At 43.2% G+C, this 17814-nt stretch overlaps 1 protein-coding gene across 2 annotated transcripts in view; it reads left to right on the top strand.

Moving 5' to 3' along the window:
- Positions 1-6832, top strand: part of LOC112109954 (cytochrome b-c1 complex subunit 7) — a 16238-nt gene extending 9406 nt beyond the window's left edge. For both annotated transcript variants that reach the window (XM_026663212.1, XM_026663219.1), the window contains exon 4: positions 6172-6832. In XM_026663212.1, the coding sequence (XP_026518997.1) occupies positions 6172-6249 (78 nt within the window). In that variant the 3' untranslated portion in view covers positions 6250-6832. The remainder of the gene's footprint in view (positions 1-6171) is intronic.
- Positions 6833-17814: the final 10982 nt, after the last annotated feature.

Below are 17814 nucleotides of genomic sequence, written 5' to 3'. Positions count from 1 at the left end.
CCCCCCCCCCCCCCCCCCCCCCCCCACTGAACTACTTAGACCACGGGTGGGCAAACTTTTTGGCCCGAGGGCTACATCGGGGTTGCGAAACTGTATGGCGGGCCAGATAGGGAAGGCTGTGCCTCCCCAAAACAGCCTGGCCCCCACCCCTTATCTTCCCCCTGACTGCCTCCCTCAGAACCCCTGACCCATCTAACCCCCACTGCTCCTTGCCCCCTGACCACCACCCCCGGGACCCCTACCCCCTATCCAACCCTCCCTGCTCCCTGTCTCGACTGCCCTGACCCCATCCACACTCCTGCCCCCTGACAGCCCCCCCCCCGAATCCCACGCCTATCCAACCGCCCCCTGTTCCCCCATCCCCTGACCGCCACCCCATCCAACTGTTCCCTGTCCCCTGACTGCCACCCCCGCCCACAGTGCTGGCGGCACAGCGCACTGAGACTGCAGGGGAGAGGAGATAGAAGGGGAGGGGCCGGGGACTAGCCTCCCCGGCCAGGAGCTCAGGGGCCGGGCAGGACGGTCCCGTGGGCTGAATGTGGCCAGCGGGCCATAGTTTTCCCACCTCTGGCCTAGACCCAAATTGTCCCACACAGAATCCTCTCACCCTTCACTTGGATCCGCTGACTCTGACCCCCTCCACACTTGGATTCTGCCTGGTTGAGCCTGCTTGCCTCACACTTAGTGCATGGGGCAGGCCTAGGCCTTGTGCTGTGTTGGGGTCAGGTGCAGCATCACCACTAAGTCTGTATCCCCAGGGTGGGTGGTGGGAGGCTGCAGGGTGATCTCCCATCTCCGTGTAGCCAGTGGCCTGTGCTTCCCACTGCCATGCTGGAGCCTCTGCATTTATTGACAAAGCTTGCACAATTTTAAAATATCGTGCACAGAATTTTTTTTTTTTTTTTTTTTTGGGTGCAGTCCTCCTTAGGGCATTCCGAGTGTGAATTCAGTGATCTGTCATGTAGTGAACTTCCTTGTTACGTGATTAATAGTGATTATAGATATCAAAACTTAACTACAGTGTAACTGCTCAAAAATTGCAATCCAGCTACTCTAATTATTATATATATATTAATATCGGTAATCCATCGCTGACAATGACGATATTGTCGCAGTGCTCATATATGACTATGTATATGACACTGCAGTCCGAATCCTGATGCAGAGTCGGCCTATGTAATTAATGGTCATCACATATATTAAACAGAAATCATTTGAGTTGCAAAGTCGAGCACTTGAAAGTTTGAAAATGCCATATTTACATTTGCTGTACAACCTTAATTCTGCTCTCTTGTGTGCACATGCATTCTGATAGTATGTGATCTAATGATTGAGTGATTGTTCTTTAATGTATTTTTGGTATAAATCCAAATTCTGGTTGAAACTGTAACATCCATCACAATCGTGTATCAGGGTTTGAATCCTGAGCTTTCAACACTGCTGCATGCTTGACCTCTAGGACCATCTACATTAGAAAGACAGACAGCAGGAGAAGGCTGTTCTCATAGACTCTAATCTCATAGGGCTGGGGAGCAGGGTTGGCACCGCTCCACGCGGCTCCCAGAAGCAGCCGCATGGCTCCCCTCCGGCACTCCAGTTGGGGAGCAGGGTCAGGGGCTACTCCACCTGGCTCCCAGAAGCCATGGCATGGCCCCCTCCAGTACTCCAATGGGAGCTGCAGGGATGGTGCCTGCGGGCGAGGCAGCATGCAGATCTGCCTGGCCACGCCTCTGTGTAAGAGCTGGAGAAGGGACGTGCCACTGCTTCCGGGAGCCACTTGAGGTAAGCGCCGTCCAGAGCCTGCACCCCCGCCCCTCTCCCCACTCCCTGCCCCAGCCCTGATCCCCCCCTCCTGCCCTCCAAACCCCTCAATCCCAGCCCAGAGCACCCTCCTGCACCCCAAACTCCTCATCCCAGCCCCACCCCAGAGCCCACACCACCAGCTGGAGCCCCCACTCCCCAGCCCAGAGCCCCCTCCCGCACCCTGAACTCCTAATTTCTGGCCCCACCCCAGAGCCTGCACTCCAACCCCAATTTTCTGAGTATTCATGGCCCGCCATACAATTTCTATTCCCAGATGTGGCCCTTGGGCCACAGTTTGCCCACCCCGATCTAGTCTGACCTCCTGCACATTTCAGGCCACAGAACCTCACCCACCTGTAATAGATCCCTAACCTCTGACTGAGTTACTGAAGTCTTAGTCCTTATTCAAGCCTAATTTAATCGTTTGCAAATTAATTCCAGTTCTGCAGTTTCTCACTGGAGTCTATTTTTGAAGGTTTTTTGTTGTTGTTGTTGAAGAATGGTGACTTTTAGGTCTGTAATTGAGTGACCAGGGAGGTTGAAGTGTTCTCCGACTGGTTTTTGAATGTTATAATTCTTGATGTCTGATTTGTGTCCATTTACTCTTTTGCGTAGAGACTGTCCGGTTTGGCCAATGTACATGGCAAAGGGGCATTGCTGGCACATGATGGCATATATCACATTGGTAGATGTGCAGGTGAATGGGCCCCTGATGGTGTGATGGCTATGATTAGGTCCTATGATGGTGTCCCTTGAATAGATATGTGGACAGAGTTGGCAACGGGCTTTGTTGCAAGGATAGGTTCCTGGGTTAGTGATTTTGTTGTGTGGTTGCTGGTGAGTATTTGCTTCAGGTTGGGGGGCTGTCTGTAAGCAAGGACTGGCCTGTCTCCCAAGATCTTTGAGAGTGAGGGATCGTCCTTCAGGATAGAATGTAGATCCTTGATGATACACTGGCGAGGTTTTAATTGGGGGCTGAATGTTACGGCTAGTGGCGTTCTGTTACTTTCTTTGTTGAGCCTGTCCTGTAGTAGGTGACTTCTGGGTACCCTTCTGGCTCTGTCAGTCTGTTTTGCTTCTTCACTTCAGCAGGTGGGTATTGTAGTTTTAAGAACGCTAGATAGAGATCTTGTAGGTGTTTGTCTCTGTCTGAGGGATTGGAGCAAATGTGGTTGTATCTTAGAGCTTGTCTGTAGACAATGGATTGTGTGATGTGGTCTGGATGAAAGCTGTAACCATGTAAGTAAGTATAGCGGTCAGTAGGTTTCCGGTACAGGGTGGTGGTTATGTGACCTTCGCTTATTACCACTGTAGTGTCCAGGAAGCGGATCTCTTGTGTGGACTGGTCCAGGCTGAGGTTGATGGTGGGATGGAAATTGTTGAAATCATGGTGGAATTCCTCAAGGGCTTCTTTTCCATGGGTCCAGATGATGAAGATGTTGTCAATGTAGCGCAAGTAGAGTGGGGGCGTTAGGGGACGAGAGCTGAGGAAACGTTGTTGCAAACTGGACACCATTCAATTAGGCTTAAATAAGGACTGGGAGTGGATGGGTCATTACACAAAGTAAAAACTATTTCCCCATGCTAATTTTCCCTCTACTGTTACTCACACCTTCTTGTCAGCTGTTTGAAATGGGCCATCCTGATTATCACTACAAAAGTTTTTTTTTTCTCCTGCTGATAATAGCCCACCTTAATTGATTAGTCTCGTTAGGGTTGGTATGGCAACACCCATTTTTTCATGGGGGGGGGTGTATCTCTTACTGTATCTTCCACTGCATGCATCTGATGAAGTGGGCTTTAGCCTACGAAAGCTTATGCCCAAATAAGTGTGTTAGTTTCTAAGGTGCCACAAGTACTCCTCGTACTTTTTGAAGAAATTAATGTGTGCACAGAATTTCCTTTCCCCCACAGAAATGGGCTGCAGTGCTGCTGGCCTCCACTAGGGGCCGCTGGACCCTGCAGAGCCTAGCTCGCACATAGAAGAGACGCTGCCTGGGGGAGGGAGCTAGAGGGTTCCTGGCAGCTGCAATTTCCAGCATGCCCTGAGGGAAGGAGGCAGCAGCGCACAGGAAACTCCATGCAAGCCTGGGACCAAGCATCAGGCTGTTTCTCCCTCTGGATCCCTGGTCTCGGGGGGTGGGGGGAGAAAGAGGGCAAGTGTCTGGGCTGGGGGAGGAGCCATGGCTGGGCTCTGGGGGGAGGAGTTGTGGGTGTCTGGCCCCCCGGCTGGGCTCTGGGCGAGAAGGGGGCAGAGAAACAGGAACTGGGTTGTCATAGGGGTTTCTTTAATTCTCTACTCCTGGGGAAAATTTTGTGTGCATCTGTATTGTTAGACATATTTGGTGACATTTTGAAATAAATTACCAAAATAATTGAAATGGTGTGATTTATGTAGTGTTATTTTGATAAATAAAATTTGCAGAATTTTAAAATATTGTGCGCAGAGTTTTAATTTTTTGGCACAGAATGCCCCCAGGAGTAATAGTTATGTATTATTGCTGTGTTTTAACAGAAGTCTGCACTCCTCTTTAGTGGAGAACAGTGACTTGTCTAATAATTCTTAGCACTTAAATGCTTCTGCAACTGCAAACTAAAATGTTTTATAAAGTATCTTGTATGAATTTGGGATACAAGGTGTTATGTTTTGCATGGTTTTTCTTTTATGTATAAAAGAAAGTACCACATTTGTTTCTCCTAAACTGTACTGTATGAGATATATGGTGGCTAAAAGAGTAAAAACCTTGATTGTTGAAGCCAAATCACCTGGCATACTTACAAAATACAAAAAGGAGTTGTTCATTGTACAACACTGTGTTGCATGGTTTAGTTAGGATAACTTGTTTCAAAACAAGAAATTGGCCAGGAAACCAGAGTTAGTTGTTATCCTAAAGCTGGTGTGACTTTAAAAGGTTTTAAAAAATGCCCGCAGCAGGATATTGATCACAATGGTCCCTTCTGGCTTTGGAATCTAACATTAAGATCCAGCATCTTCAACTCTTATCTGAGATGGGCAGGTCTTTCATGACCTGCTTTTAAGTGTTTGGGAGCTTCTTTCAGGAACAGAAGGGATTCAAGCAAACTGTCAGTAGAATCATAGAATCATAGAATATCAGGGTTGGAAGGGACCTCAAGAGGTCATCTAGTCCAACCCCCTGCTCAAAGCAGGACCAATTCCCAACTAAATCATCCCAGCCAGGGCTTTGTCAAGCCGGGCCTTAAAAACCTCCAAGGAAGGAGACTCCACCACCTCCCTAGGTAACGCATTCCAGTGCTTCACCACCCTCCTAGTGAAATAGTGTTTCCTAATATCCAACCTGGACCTCCCCCACTGCAACTTGAGACCATTGCTCCTTGTTCTGTCATCTGCCACCACTGAGAACAGCCGAGCTCCATCCTCTTTGGAACCCCCTTTCAGGTAGTTGAAGGCTGCTATCAAATCCCCCCTCACTCTTCTCTTCTGGAGACTAAACAATCCCAGTTCCCTCAGCCTCTCCTCATAAGTCATGTGCTCCAGACCCCTAATCATTTTTGTTGGAAAAGTGTTGGAAAGGTGGTGTGCAGGACTGACCACTGTTGCACTGACTGGAGAAGTAGCTATCCAAAGGAAAAATAACTTGAGGTATAGGAGAAAGGAAGACTAGAATCGCTTATGGACAAGATTAATACATTTTTAAATTCATAGGATCCTACAGATAATGGATTGCTCAAGTGACTAAACATAGCTGGACAGATTCACAACAGTTGCATGTAGTTGTGAAACTGTTTCTTGGACACTACTGCTGCAGCTCAAGGAATGAATTGGAAGAAACTGAAGGGCATTTAATGCTTAAAATACAAAAAAATGTTATTCTACAGATAAAATAGCAAGAGCTTAGTTCAACCATTTTAATTGGCTTTCGAATTGTTGATCATGTGGAACTCAAGTTCACCCATAAAATAGCTAAAACCATGTGAAGAAGAGGGTCTCTAAAATGCAGGATGATGATCAAAGCTTGGCTATGTCACTAGAGCACTTTGGGTATTGAGCAATGAGTTGGAAAAATTCCTGAACCTTTGCTATGGAAGACCTGCAAGAGGGCAAACTTGGAGATGGTGGGGTTGCACATGAAAGCATGATTTGGCCTGTCAATGGTGATGAGGCATGAGAAGATAGAACACAGCTTGACAATCCGATGACAGTCTGAATTTGCAGAAATTGGAGCTAGAAAATTCATCCTTTGCCCCTTAAAGTAGGCAAGGTTTGATATGAATTTGAGAAACACAGAACCCGTGTGCCATTTTCAGTCACACTTGCAGAGTTAGAGCTGCACTTAATGGGAAATTTCTTGCATGTTTTAAAAATAAAAAAAATCTGTTCTGTTTCAGGATAAAAAGTATCTCGAACCATATCTGAAAGAGGTAATCCGTGAACGACTTGAAAGAGAAGAATGGGACAAGAAGTAACTGCTGGGGAGATGCTTCATGCAAACTGCTGCATTTCTTTCTAACAGATATTTTAGTGTTATGATAAAAATCTGTTGGGAAGAAAATCTGAGGCTGAAGAAACATTTTGTTCACTGAATTTGTCAGTCCAACTAAAATAAACATGTCAAAGTACAAAATCTAGTTGGAAACTTTTTTGTAAATTATAACAAACCAGTGTTCAGACCTTTCCTACAATCAGATACATTGCATATCCTCACATGAATATGTAGTCTTCATTCCAGCCTCTTGATTCATACTCGTCATAGTACAGCTGCTTCCTGCAGCTGGGAGGGTAGGTAAGCAAAAGTCTTTGGGTGTTTATGCCAGCTCCTCTATTTAATTTATAAAAGGGATACTTATACATGGAGTGATAGGCTTATACCCTTCATCGCCTCTCTTCCCTGGAGACCGGAATACTATGATGCATGCTTGAGTACTTATTCAACAGCATTATGTAACTGTGTGTGTGTGTGTACCAAGCACATGGAATACTACAGGAATGGAATGGAATTTGAGTGATTTGTTAATCACAGAATAAAGATGATTGCCTCAGTTTTATTAATGTCCTAGTCACTCCCTTCATGTACTAAATGCTGAACAACACTTTAGAATAGTCATCGTCTTTTGTAACAATGCGTAGTTCTTATTCTAAATTCTTGAAATTTTACAATGTGTTACTGGCTCACAGTGACTTACTCTGATACCCTTTCTAGAAAGGGTAATTTTAAAAATGGCATCTGTCCTCCTTCCTCCCTCTGCCCAAAGTAAGTCTTTGTGCAAGCTGCTGATCTCAAGTACAAATGTCTACGTGTTTAATACATGAACAGTTTAGGCACAGAGAAAGTAACAGCATCTTCAAAAAGGAGGTGGAGCTCAAATGTGGGTGTGTTAAAATTAAAACCTGACAGTGGACCATATGCTTTCCTGCATGTTTCTCCCCCCCCCCCCCCCCCAAGGCTGTCTCAAAATTCCATGCACATGCAACCTTGTTGACATGCACAAGTCTTGCCCAGATAGTAGCAAGATATGCAGACTCTAAGAAATAGCACATGTTTGTGATGTGCAGAAAGATAAAAGGAGGCAGGGCAAAGCTAAGAGGATTACATATTACGCTGTAAAAACAAATTAACTATGAAAACTTGGCGCAAGCCAAGTCTTGTGGTGGTAGGATTAGTTTGGCCTACTGACTAGAGCACTGGGCTGGGACATGGGAGTCCTAGGTTCTTTTCCAAGCTCTGCTGCTGGCCTGTTGTGTGACCTCCAGCAAGTCACGTTACCTCTGTGCCTCGGTTTCCCCATCTGTAAAATAGAGATCATGCTCTTTTTGTAAAGTGCTTTGAGCTCTATAGATGAAAAGCACTATGTAAGAGCTAGGTATTTCAAAAATGGATGTATAAGTGGTCCACACAATTTGCTGATGGGTGGTGGCCATCATCTCAGACTAGGAGTTTGGAAAAAGTTGCTTTCACAATTCCATCTGCCACAGCCCCTTACAAATTCTTTCAACAAAGGATCCAGTTCTTTTCTTGCTTCCCTGAAGTCATAGTAAAATGTATTGACTAAAAACATTCCTGCTGTTAAAGACCTGAAAATGAAAGATGGACATGCCTTTTTATAAACCTCTAAAAAGACCTGATCAGACTTTTTTTGTTTTGTTAAACCATTGCTGATACTTCAATGTCAAGTCTGCTTTTCCTGGGAGTTTCAGAAGTGGGATTAGACCGTCAGAGCACCAATCTTTTTTTTTTTTTTTAATTTAAGTGTTTGTAGGTGGACATTAAATAGGTGTCTAAACAAGTCTAAATAGTCTCAATTTAATTGAAAAGTTTTATTAGACTTTGGTAGTGCAATATCTTAATCCTACCACTGGTCCATAAAGTATTGGAGGCTAAGGTTTTCATAAGTGAGTGGTGACTTTGAGTGCTCAAAGGGAGATACCTTAAAGTGGCCTGACTCTTTTTAGAAAGTGCTGAGTCACCCACGCTCTGAAAACTGGATCCTAAAGATGGACACTTGAAATCACTGACTCTTTAAATAAATAAATGTCTGCAGCATTCACAAAATCTACACTTATATTGTAAAAAACTGAGGAGGCCTTTTGAGCTGCCTTAAAACAATGAAGCAAAGTATAAATTCAGTTTTCCCTGCCAAATAACATTTAAAGTTCTATGCTGGGGGAGTGGCTGGGAGGAAACCATATTAAGCAGAGGTGATTGTACTGTCTATTGCTAAGGTTGACTTTCCATTATAAACCTGTTCTCAGTTGCTTATTACTTTGTTAAACTAATCCATTGGGCTGAAATTTTCCATTGTGTATGTCTGCCTCAGGCTGAAGTATTTTGGAAAATTTCAGCTAAAATGGTTCAGCTGTCTGATGTTAGAGGAAAAAACGCATTCTGCCCTTGTTTAAAAATTCTTCTAGTCATTTAGTTGAGAACCTCTACTACCTTCATGCTGTGGAGTAATGATTTGAAATTTGGCAAATGTGTTGCATTGCTGTGAGGGCTGTGCCTTGTGCTGTCTCCATAAAAATGTGTGTAAATTTGGCCAAGTTATGGGCTGTTGGGAGTAGAGAAGCAGAGAGGGATGGAGACAGGATACAAAACAGGTGCCAAAGAGGGGTGGGGAACTGACAGTCTGGGACCCTAGAAGCAGAAGGGTCTTTAGCCACTAAAGACACTCTTCTCCAAAACCTGGAATTGAATCCAGGATTCTTGAGTGTCTGTGTTCCTCTGCAGTTAGCAAGTAACTGAGAAAACCAGTGGTAATGTGTAGTCCACACAGAGAACAGCCTACTACTGCTACCAGTTACTCTGTTAACTCAAATGTAGAGGTCTTTGTTACTGATCCCCATCTTGGGCCATCAGCATGGCTGTACATGAGGACATTTGGGTTTTTTCAGTTTTTGTTTTAAAATTAGGAAATTACATTTTAAAAAAATTAAAGAATACTAAGGTTGCAAAGTCAAGCATTCAAAAGTTAGAAAATCAGTTTTATGGTTGCCCCTGAAACCTTAGTCCAGCCCCCTTGTGTGTATTATGCATCTTCAATTGCATGATCAAATGCAATTTTTCCACAAGATCCCTCATTCAATGCCCAGGCTCGGTGCTCTGGAGACGAATCATGGTCATGTAATGATGAGGCTGCTGTCTGCAGGACCCTTACCTCATTCATTGTAGAAGTTGGAAGGTGTGTAGTGAATAAGGCAGGGGATTACAGGAAGAGAGAGGCTGATCCTGTGGTTAAGTCAGTTGAATGTTGTCCTGGCAAATTGGATTCTATCCCTGCCTGTGCTACAGAGTTGCTATGAAATCCTGGGCAAGTTACTTAAACCAAAGTGTTCACAGGTGGTTGGTTTGTTTCTCATTTTCTTGCAATTAAATTGTTTGTGTCGATTTAAGGTAATCTAAATTAATGCTGTTCTGCCGTTTAATGGTATTTAACTTGAATTCAATTTTCACACTCCTCTTAAATCATCTTGCCCTTCACTTGAAATCCTTGTATTAATTTCTTTAACTAAATTTTGAAACAGCAAAGCCAGAAACAATGGATTATTTTAAACTGCTCTAACAGGAAACAAATGTTTGTTTTAAATCCCACTTCCACCCTAATGAAAACTAAAACAGATATAAACTCCTGAAGAATTTTGATAAAATATCCATGGTTGTCATAATGGAGCTGCTGAATGTTGGGATTCCCTTTGAGACCTTTTCTGTTTATGCAGAACCCATTGTCAAGTTCTTGGAAAGCACTTTTGTCTAGTTCTCTGGGATCCAAAAACTGAATTTAATGCCCACTCATTATTCATGTTACTTTATGTATGTAACAGTTCTATGCCCACAGGGCCCAGGCCCAGACATGGGGCAGTAGGTACAGGGTAATACCACCACAATTCCAAATCATGTCTCTCACTGCACAGTTTATATACATCTTTCCTATCTAATTGGTTTGGACATCATATGGCTGGGGTAAGGACCAATCACTTGCCTCCTTACTGTGTCTGTACTTCAAGCTTATCAGTTCAGCGTGTTTACTTTTCTCAACTAGCCCCAAAACACCATCTCCAGCACACCGCCTATCACACCCTTGTTTACAGTTTAACCTTGTGCTCAAATCAAGCTATTTGCAAGTTTACTCATGCCCAGCAAGATCTAAGCCTGCACTAAATTTATTTATTTATTTATAGTCTTACTTAAAGTATTTTCTCTCTAGGGGTGTATTGGTTTTTGCTGTCCTACAGGTTCCACCACTTAAGCTTCAGGCACTCTAGAGAGAGATTGTGGGCTGAATCCTTTGCCTTGCAATGGCAGCCAAGGATTCTCCTAGGCAATCCTTGGGTAATGCAAAGCCAGAGCAAACTCTGCATAGCTGAGCCTTGGGTCAAATATCAATGTTAGATAGAAACCTTCATCTCCTTTCCTCCCCCCATCCCAAATAGCACACAGCCCTCCTAAGGGCTTCATTTGAGAGGCTTCAATTAACATTTTTTTCACTGAGCGCGGGCCTAGTCCTGGGAGGTAGTAAAAGCCCTCCACTCCTGTTGCAAACGACCAGCTCAGTGCTTGCAGTCCATAAACAAGGCAAAAGCCCGTTGCTGTTCAGCACCCCAAACTCAGCTCTCTTCAGGGCACTTTCGAGTTCTTCTGTTGGCAGAACCTCCAGTTTTGATGGCAGCTTTTTTTTTAAAAAAATTCCAAAATGGAACTCAATCCTCAGACAGACGTGAAGCTGCTCTGCTGAATGTGGCCGGTGGCTGGTTCTCTTCAGTTAATGGAAAGCCTGAATATCCTGGTTACTGAACTTGGCCTGGAGTTAGCAGCAAGCATCACTCTTGGGAGCCAGATGTAGGGGGGAAATTCCTTAGATTTCATTGGTAAAGGACCAGGCCCTATTTTTGTGACTATTACGCTGGCAAGGCCAGGTTCAGAAGCCAGCCTACCTGTGTAGGGTGCAGTGTGCTTGCCTCGAAACGTGTCATATTCATCATGGCTAGATAGTCTGATGGCTGGTGCAAAACTGGTCTGGACCCCAGAAAAGCTGAGTAGCTACAGGGGCAGAGGCAGGGAATATATTTTAGAGATTTACTGATACTGTCACCTCTATCTAAGGATGCTGATTTGTAACAACAGACAAATCCGAGCACAAGGCTGCATCCAGCACCAGAACCATAGATGCTTGTGGGGTTCCCCTCCCCACATGCATCTCACTCGCTTTTGTGATTTCAGAATAAAATATTGTTTAATTCAGAAGACCAATGACCTTGTGCAGCAGCTGCTGTCCCCTTCATTGTCATTGTTTGGGTCTATAATTAAGGTAAATGTTTAGCACGTAGTTTGGTATTTATACACACAATAGCCCAGATTCACCTCAACTAGCACAAGGTGGTGTCTATTTCCCCCACACCCACCCTTTTCCCTGCATTCTGTGGGGTTCTGCCCAACAGCGGTCAGGTGCTGCCATCCTTCCTCTGGAGTTTTAAGAGTGGAGAGCAGTGTTGGATTAGTCAGGCCTCCCCGGAGCCCTGCTGTCAGTGGTTGCACAGTCCTTGCATGGCCCCACCCCACCGCACAGACGAATTCTGTAGTGGTTCTAGACTCCAGCGTGTTTCCCAGAAGGAGGGGAGGTTGTGTCCGTTTTCTGCCTACAGGAGTTTGGGATCAGCGTGGCTTACGGATTTTTACATTGTTTAATTGGCTGCTTCTCCCTCATGGACCTTCTGCTGCTGGACCCCTCCAACAGACTCCACAACTATGGCCTTGTTCTATTTTAAAATGTCCCATTATGTCACTGAATCTCTCTCCCAAGAGTCTAGTTGAAAAGGAAAAGTGTGTCACAACGTCCTCTATCCAACAGCTTAAAAGCTTGCAGGGTAGTAACAAAGCCCGTCTCAGGGTGCTGGCCCCTAATAAATGAAGCAGGCCCAGTGCCCCTGTGTCAGAGCAGGTGGTCCCACTTTGGCCAATTAAGAAGGTGGGGCAGCACCTGGGGGGCTCTAAAGTCAGGGAGAGACCCAGGCAGGGAGGGGTTCTGGTGAAAATTGCTCAAGAAAAGTGAGGAGAACTCTGGGGAAATGTGTCAGAGGACAGAAAATTTCTCTCGTGGTCCAGGGATGACTCCAGAGAGTTATCAGGAAGCCAGCAGAGGGGCTGGTTGGCCTGCTGACCTTCCTGAGTCAAAGCCAGAGCTGGGAGACTGTGAAGGGCTGAGAGCTAGGGAGCCAAGGGAGGGGCTAGCCTGCTGATCTTCCAGAGCTAGAGAGCCAAGACTTGGAGTAGGCTGAAGACTGAGAGCAACAGAGGGAGATGCCTGCTGGCTCTCACTGCTGGGGAGCTGGAGAACTGTCCTTGTACGAGGACAGTGCTGGAGCTATATGTTGCATGCACTGTTTGGACTATGCTGGTAGAATTCTGGACTGTGGCTCTTTTGTTATGACTTATGTGCACAGGACTCTTGTAATAAATGAACCACACAGGGCTATAATTATACTTGGGAAGATACTTTGGACTATTTCTGGGGAGTTTCAAGGAAGGCAAGTGAGGGTGCTCCAGGTGATAGGATTGGCCCTATCACATTGCCATCAATAAATTATCCAATGGGTTTTTGTTGAACATTTCATCTAAAGCACTACAAATGTGTATAAGAAATATGATGCGTAATCCCCCAAACAACAAAAGAAACAAAATTACACACACATAATTGAGATCAGAATCTGCCATAGAGTCTCCATACTATTAGACGTAGAACAGCTGTCACTTGGTACTGCAATGTAATGATATGCTGTTAAATGGGAGAAGAGAATCACACTTTCAGGGAAATGAATCTATAAAGTCTTTGGGAAAATCAAATAAGATTCACCAGTTAAACCTACAAAACAATTAATTCCCTGGTGTATAGATCCAATCAGAGGACTAAATAGGCTAGCTGATTAGTCTACTCTTGCCATTGGGACACCAGAATCTCACTGGATTTACTGTAATGACTCAGCAGCAATCAATACCTCAGCACTGATTCTCTGATGGAGATTGTTCTTACCCAGTTCCCCATCCCCGAAATGGTGTCCCTGTTTCTGTTCAGTCCTATACAACAGGTGTCTTCAGCTCCCATGCACGCCCTAGAAGCTTTTCCACTCTCTATGGTGACAACTTGTTAGAGGTTGCTGCAAAGGATTGTTAGGCGTATGTTGAATGTGAAGACACCTGCTGCGTATGTCTGAGCACTGAAAGAGGGGCCATGCTAGAAGAAAAAATCGGATGCTTTGGATTGCTGAGTTGGAATGGTTAGTAGGTGAAAGGGAGTAATCAGTCTTGCATAGGGCACCAATAAAGAAACAAATTTCAAAGAGTAAATGAAAACATTGAATGAGGTAGCAGCTATGTAGTAAAATATAAATAGTGTGCTACAGCTTTAATGAGCAGACTTCAGAAAGGTGAGGCCAACAAAGCATTGAAGTTCATTACATCCTTAATTAGACATCAAAACTTAACACTCAGCATTTAACACTATACATGTTCAAAACAACGTACTGAGATCAACCAGTTAAGCGGTAGGTGGGTAAGATGCTCATTTCACAGCAGGGGAAACTGAGACAAGAAAGATGAAGTGACTTGCTTAAGTCCAAGCAGCAAGTTAATGGCTGAGCTAGGGTTGGAACGCAGGACCTGCTGACACCAATCTGTCCTTATCATGGCATTCCAAGGTCTCTTTAAACTTCAGAAATGTACAAGCTGAACAAAAGTTCAAGTTGCAGCAGATATTTTAAAATACAGAGATCATGAAGAGTAGATTAATTATCAGGAATACACCAATTAATAATTTATAGCTCTGGATATTTGATGCTATCAGCCTACCATCATCATCTTTAATTTATAGACGTATTTAATCCTAACATTAAACATAAACATAAAAAAAAAACCAACCTCCTACCCCCCCCCCCAACCATACGAACGTGCTGTTATGCCTAATATTGCTGTGTCCTGCTACATGCCAGTTCTTCACCCTGACACTAGGTGGGTCTATACCATAACCTTACAAGGCACTACTAGAAATATCCTGGCTTTGTCTTTTTTTTATTATTATTATTATTTCATTTTTCAGATGACAACACCTGAGAGGTTTATGACCATCAGGAGAATTTACTACTAAGTCATATACTGATGTAATGAAATCTAATATATGCTGTGTAATGAATTATGAGATGTTACTTAGTTTCAGGATTTTATTACTTCAATCAGTTATGACCATATTTCCTTTTATATGGTTGCTCACTCTTTAAACATACCAGATGACTGTATAGAGAACACCTAATAAAATCTGGAGATGTTAGAATGTAAATGTTTTAATTTTTTTGCCGTAAATTTGTTTTCATTCTAGCAATGCGAGCTGTCATATTGAAAACAGTACATACCTTGTTGGTATTATTTCAGATCTTTGATAGAAAATAATTGGATGGCACTACTTAATTATATCTACTGAGAAACATTATTACTTGGTAGTGATGGTGCTTGGGGATAGAAGGGAGAAGAGGAAAATAGTATTCATTTTTAATAGAAAATTGGAAAGACTATAAACATGCCATTCATGATAGAAACTATTGTCCTGATTCTCCTCTCATTTATACCCATGCACCTCCAGCGACTCACTGAACTCACTCCAGATTGATACCACTGTCAATTAAAGGAGAATCAGGCTTTATGTTCTATAAACTACAGCAAAATCAGAGGAATGAAAACTGTCACCATAGTCTCCTGGAATTTCCTCCTAAGTTTTGCCCCAAACCAATTATTGCATTACATTTACAAGGCTATCATCATTTGACCTATAGGGCTGATGTGGTCTCACACAAATGCACTCCATTGAAGCAAGTGGAGTTACACAGCTATAAAACAGACATAAGATCAGAACCAGTGTCTTCATAATTCAATTATAAAACTGTCATTAACTGTCAAACTATATTATAATAAATAGTAGCTGAAATTTCCCTATTGACATTGTTAGGGTGGTTATAACCAGTGTTGAATTTTCATGGAAAATATTTTAAAATTGGTTTAATGAGGGTTAGTATAATATACTCCAGGGAATAAAAATATCAAAGGGTAAGACCTTTGTGCACCTTAATATAGGTACTGCCCTGATATGTGAGCATAGATACCTTGTATTTTATAAGGACTGCAGCTAATGATATGGCTATATTGTGCTACCGGTATACAAAAATAGGCCCCCATTGAAATAAAAGGGGAGTTCTAGTTTTATACCAATGGAACAACAGGACACAAAGAAGCTCTAATTAAAAGATTCTAATAATATCTACAGTACTGCCCTATATCTAAGGGTACATCTACCCAGCCGCTGGGACGGGAGATGTGATTCCCAGCTTAGGCACACATACGTGTGCTAACTCTGCCCGGGCTAGCGCACTAAAATAGCAGTGTGGCTACAGCAGCACAGGTGGCACCTTGGGCTAATCACCCGAGTACATACGTAGCGGGTCGGCCTCCTGCTGGAGAGCACATCAGTCAGGGCTGCCCTATGGGATCATCCCTGCAGCTCTATTGTTTGGCTTAGAAAAATGCCAATAGATTAATGTGACAAAAAGCCCTCTCACTGTGGCCCTCCAAAGCCTTTGAGCTTTGCCCAGTTTCCATTATCCCATGACCTGATAACCCCATTTTTCATTTTATATTTGTTTAGTTAGCATTATTGCTGCCTATAAACAAGACCAGCTTTCCGTGGGTGGGGATTGGATTGTCTGCCTTAAAATAGTTCCAATACAAAATTATTTAATCATCTAAACAGAATTATTAAGGGGAAGTTCTACGGCTTATGGTATACAAGAGGTCATGCTAGATGATCACAGTGGTTCCCTTCTGGCCTTGGAATCTAGGAATAAAAAATTCTCTCACTAAGAGTGTATCCCAAGATGTTTTTCAAAAGGCCCATCTTGTTTCTCACTCCCATTAACGTCTCTATCAGTAATTTTATCAAATGTTAAAGGCCTTCAAAGGGGTATGGAATAAAGAGCTTTATATTACCTCTGAAGAAAGATCCTGGGAACAAATCTGGGCTAATTCAGCTAGAGGGAGATGGCACTTGAAATGCCTGGCCAGCCTACTTGAAATATGTCTTTTGTACAGTTATAAGGCACAGTTTAAGTCCATTAAGAGCATTTTGGCAGTTTATCAATATTTGGGAACATGCCGTTGGACTGGCCTGCCATAACCCTGTACGCAGGAAAAGTGGAGACAAAGCAGTGTAACTGAAATTGACATCCCTTTACCCTTTAGGTCCTTAATAAATGACTAATAGACTTAGTATTACATAGCTCTTAAAACTATTCAGCTGTGTATTGTTAACAGATGCCATCCAAAAACATGTTTTGGCAAATACGTTGTATATTTATTTTGTGTATTTCTTTTACATTCCCCATAACATTGTAGACTTCCAGACATCTGAGAGAATAAGTCCTAACATTACTTGTAATTTGCAAATAGCAGGAGGAAACAAACTGTGCTTTCCATAAGTTCTATAGAGGATGTAAGGCTTCATATTTGCTGGTTTATTTTTTAAAAAAAAAACTTTGGAGTCAATCAAAGATCCTCTTTCTCCCAGGCTTTATTCTCCTCCTAAAATTACATCTCATACAAGTTTGCTTTTGTTTTCACCTAACCTTCTCAGTAGAAGCCCAGAACAGCTTTTCCCAGGAGGGTCACTTAAGATATCCTAGTATGCGCTGTTGTTGTAGCTGTGTCAGTTCCAGGATATTAGAGAGAGAAGGTGGGTGAGGTAATATCTTTTCTGGACCAACTTCTGGTGGAGAGAGAGAGAGAAGCTTTCGAGCTACACAGAACTCTGAGCTGAAGAAGAGTTCTCTGTGAGCTTGAAAGCTTGCCTCTCTCACCAACAGAAGTTGGTCCAAAAAAGATATTACCTCATCCAGCTTGTCTCTCTAAGATATCCTACTGGCACTCACTTGCTGAAAAATGTGATTTCTCTTGCTCCATTTCCTAACTCAGAAGAAACTAGTATATACCGTAGAAATCAAATAATATGATTGGCTGCCTGTGTCATGGCCAGCCAATAAATCAGCTGTAACTAGTAGTAACTAGTCCTAGTAACAATACTGTGTGGCATGTTTAAAGTGTTAATTTTCCAAGTGAAATAATGATTGCTTGGATATATAATTTAAGAAAATGTTTGTTGGCCCATCACATTATCGTAGATTGACTGGGAGTTGTACCCATTCTTATGTAAATGACGATTGCAATTTAAGCAGTTGTTTAAAGAATTTTGGTCCTGATTCTCATCTCACATATGCCAGCTTCCTTACCGCAGACTTCTATGAAGCTACTTCTGATTTACCCCAGAATACGGCCTTTCATTCCTTTGATTGGCAAGGTTAACAGTCAAAGGTGACCCCAGAAACTGTGAATGTGATGCATGGATAGGGTTACCATACGTCCGGATTTTCCCGGACATGTCCGGCTTTTTGGGACTCAAATCCCCGTCCGGGGGGAAATCCCAAAAAGCCAAACATGTCCGGGAAAATCC

Source organism: Terrapene carolina, unplaced genomic scaffold, assembly GCF_002925995.2.
Source record: "Terrapene carolina triunguis isolate 2854851 unplaced genomic scaffold, T_m_triunguis-2.0 Scaffold58, whole genome shotgun sequence".
NCBI classification, from domain to species: domain Eukaryota; kingdom Metazoa; phylum Chordata; order Testudines; family Emydidae; genus Terrapene; species Terrapene triunguis.
Note: the sequence above shows the minus strand (reverse complement) of the source record. Positions and strands in the feature narration are given on the sequence as shown.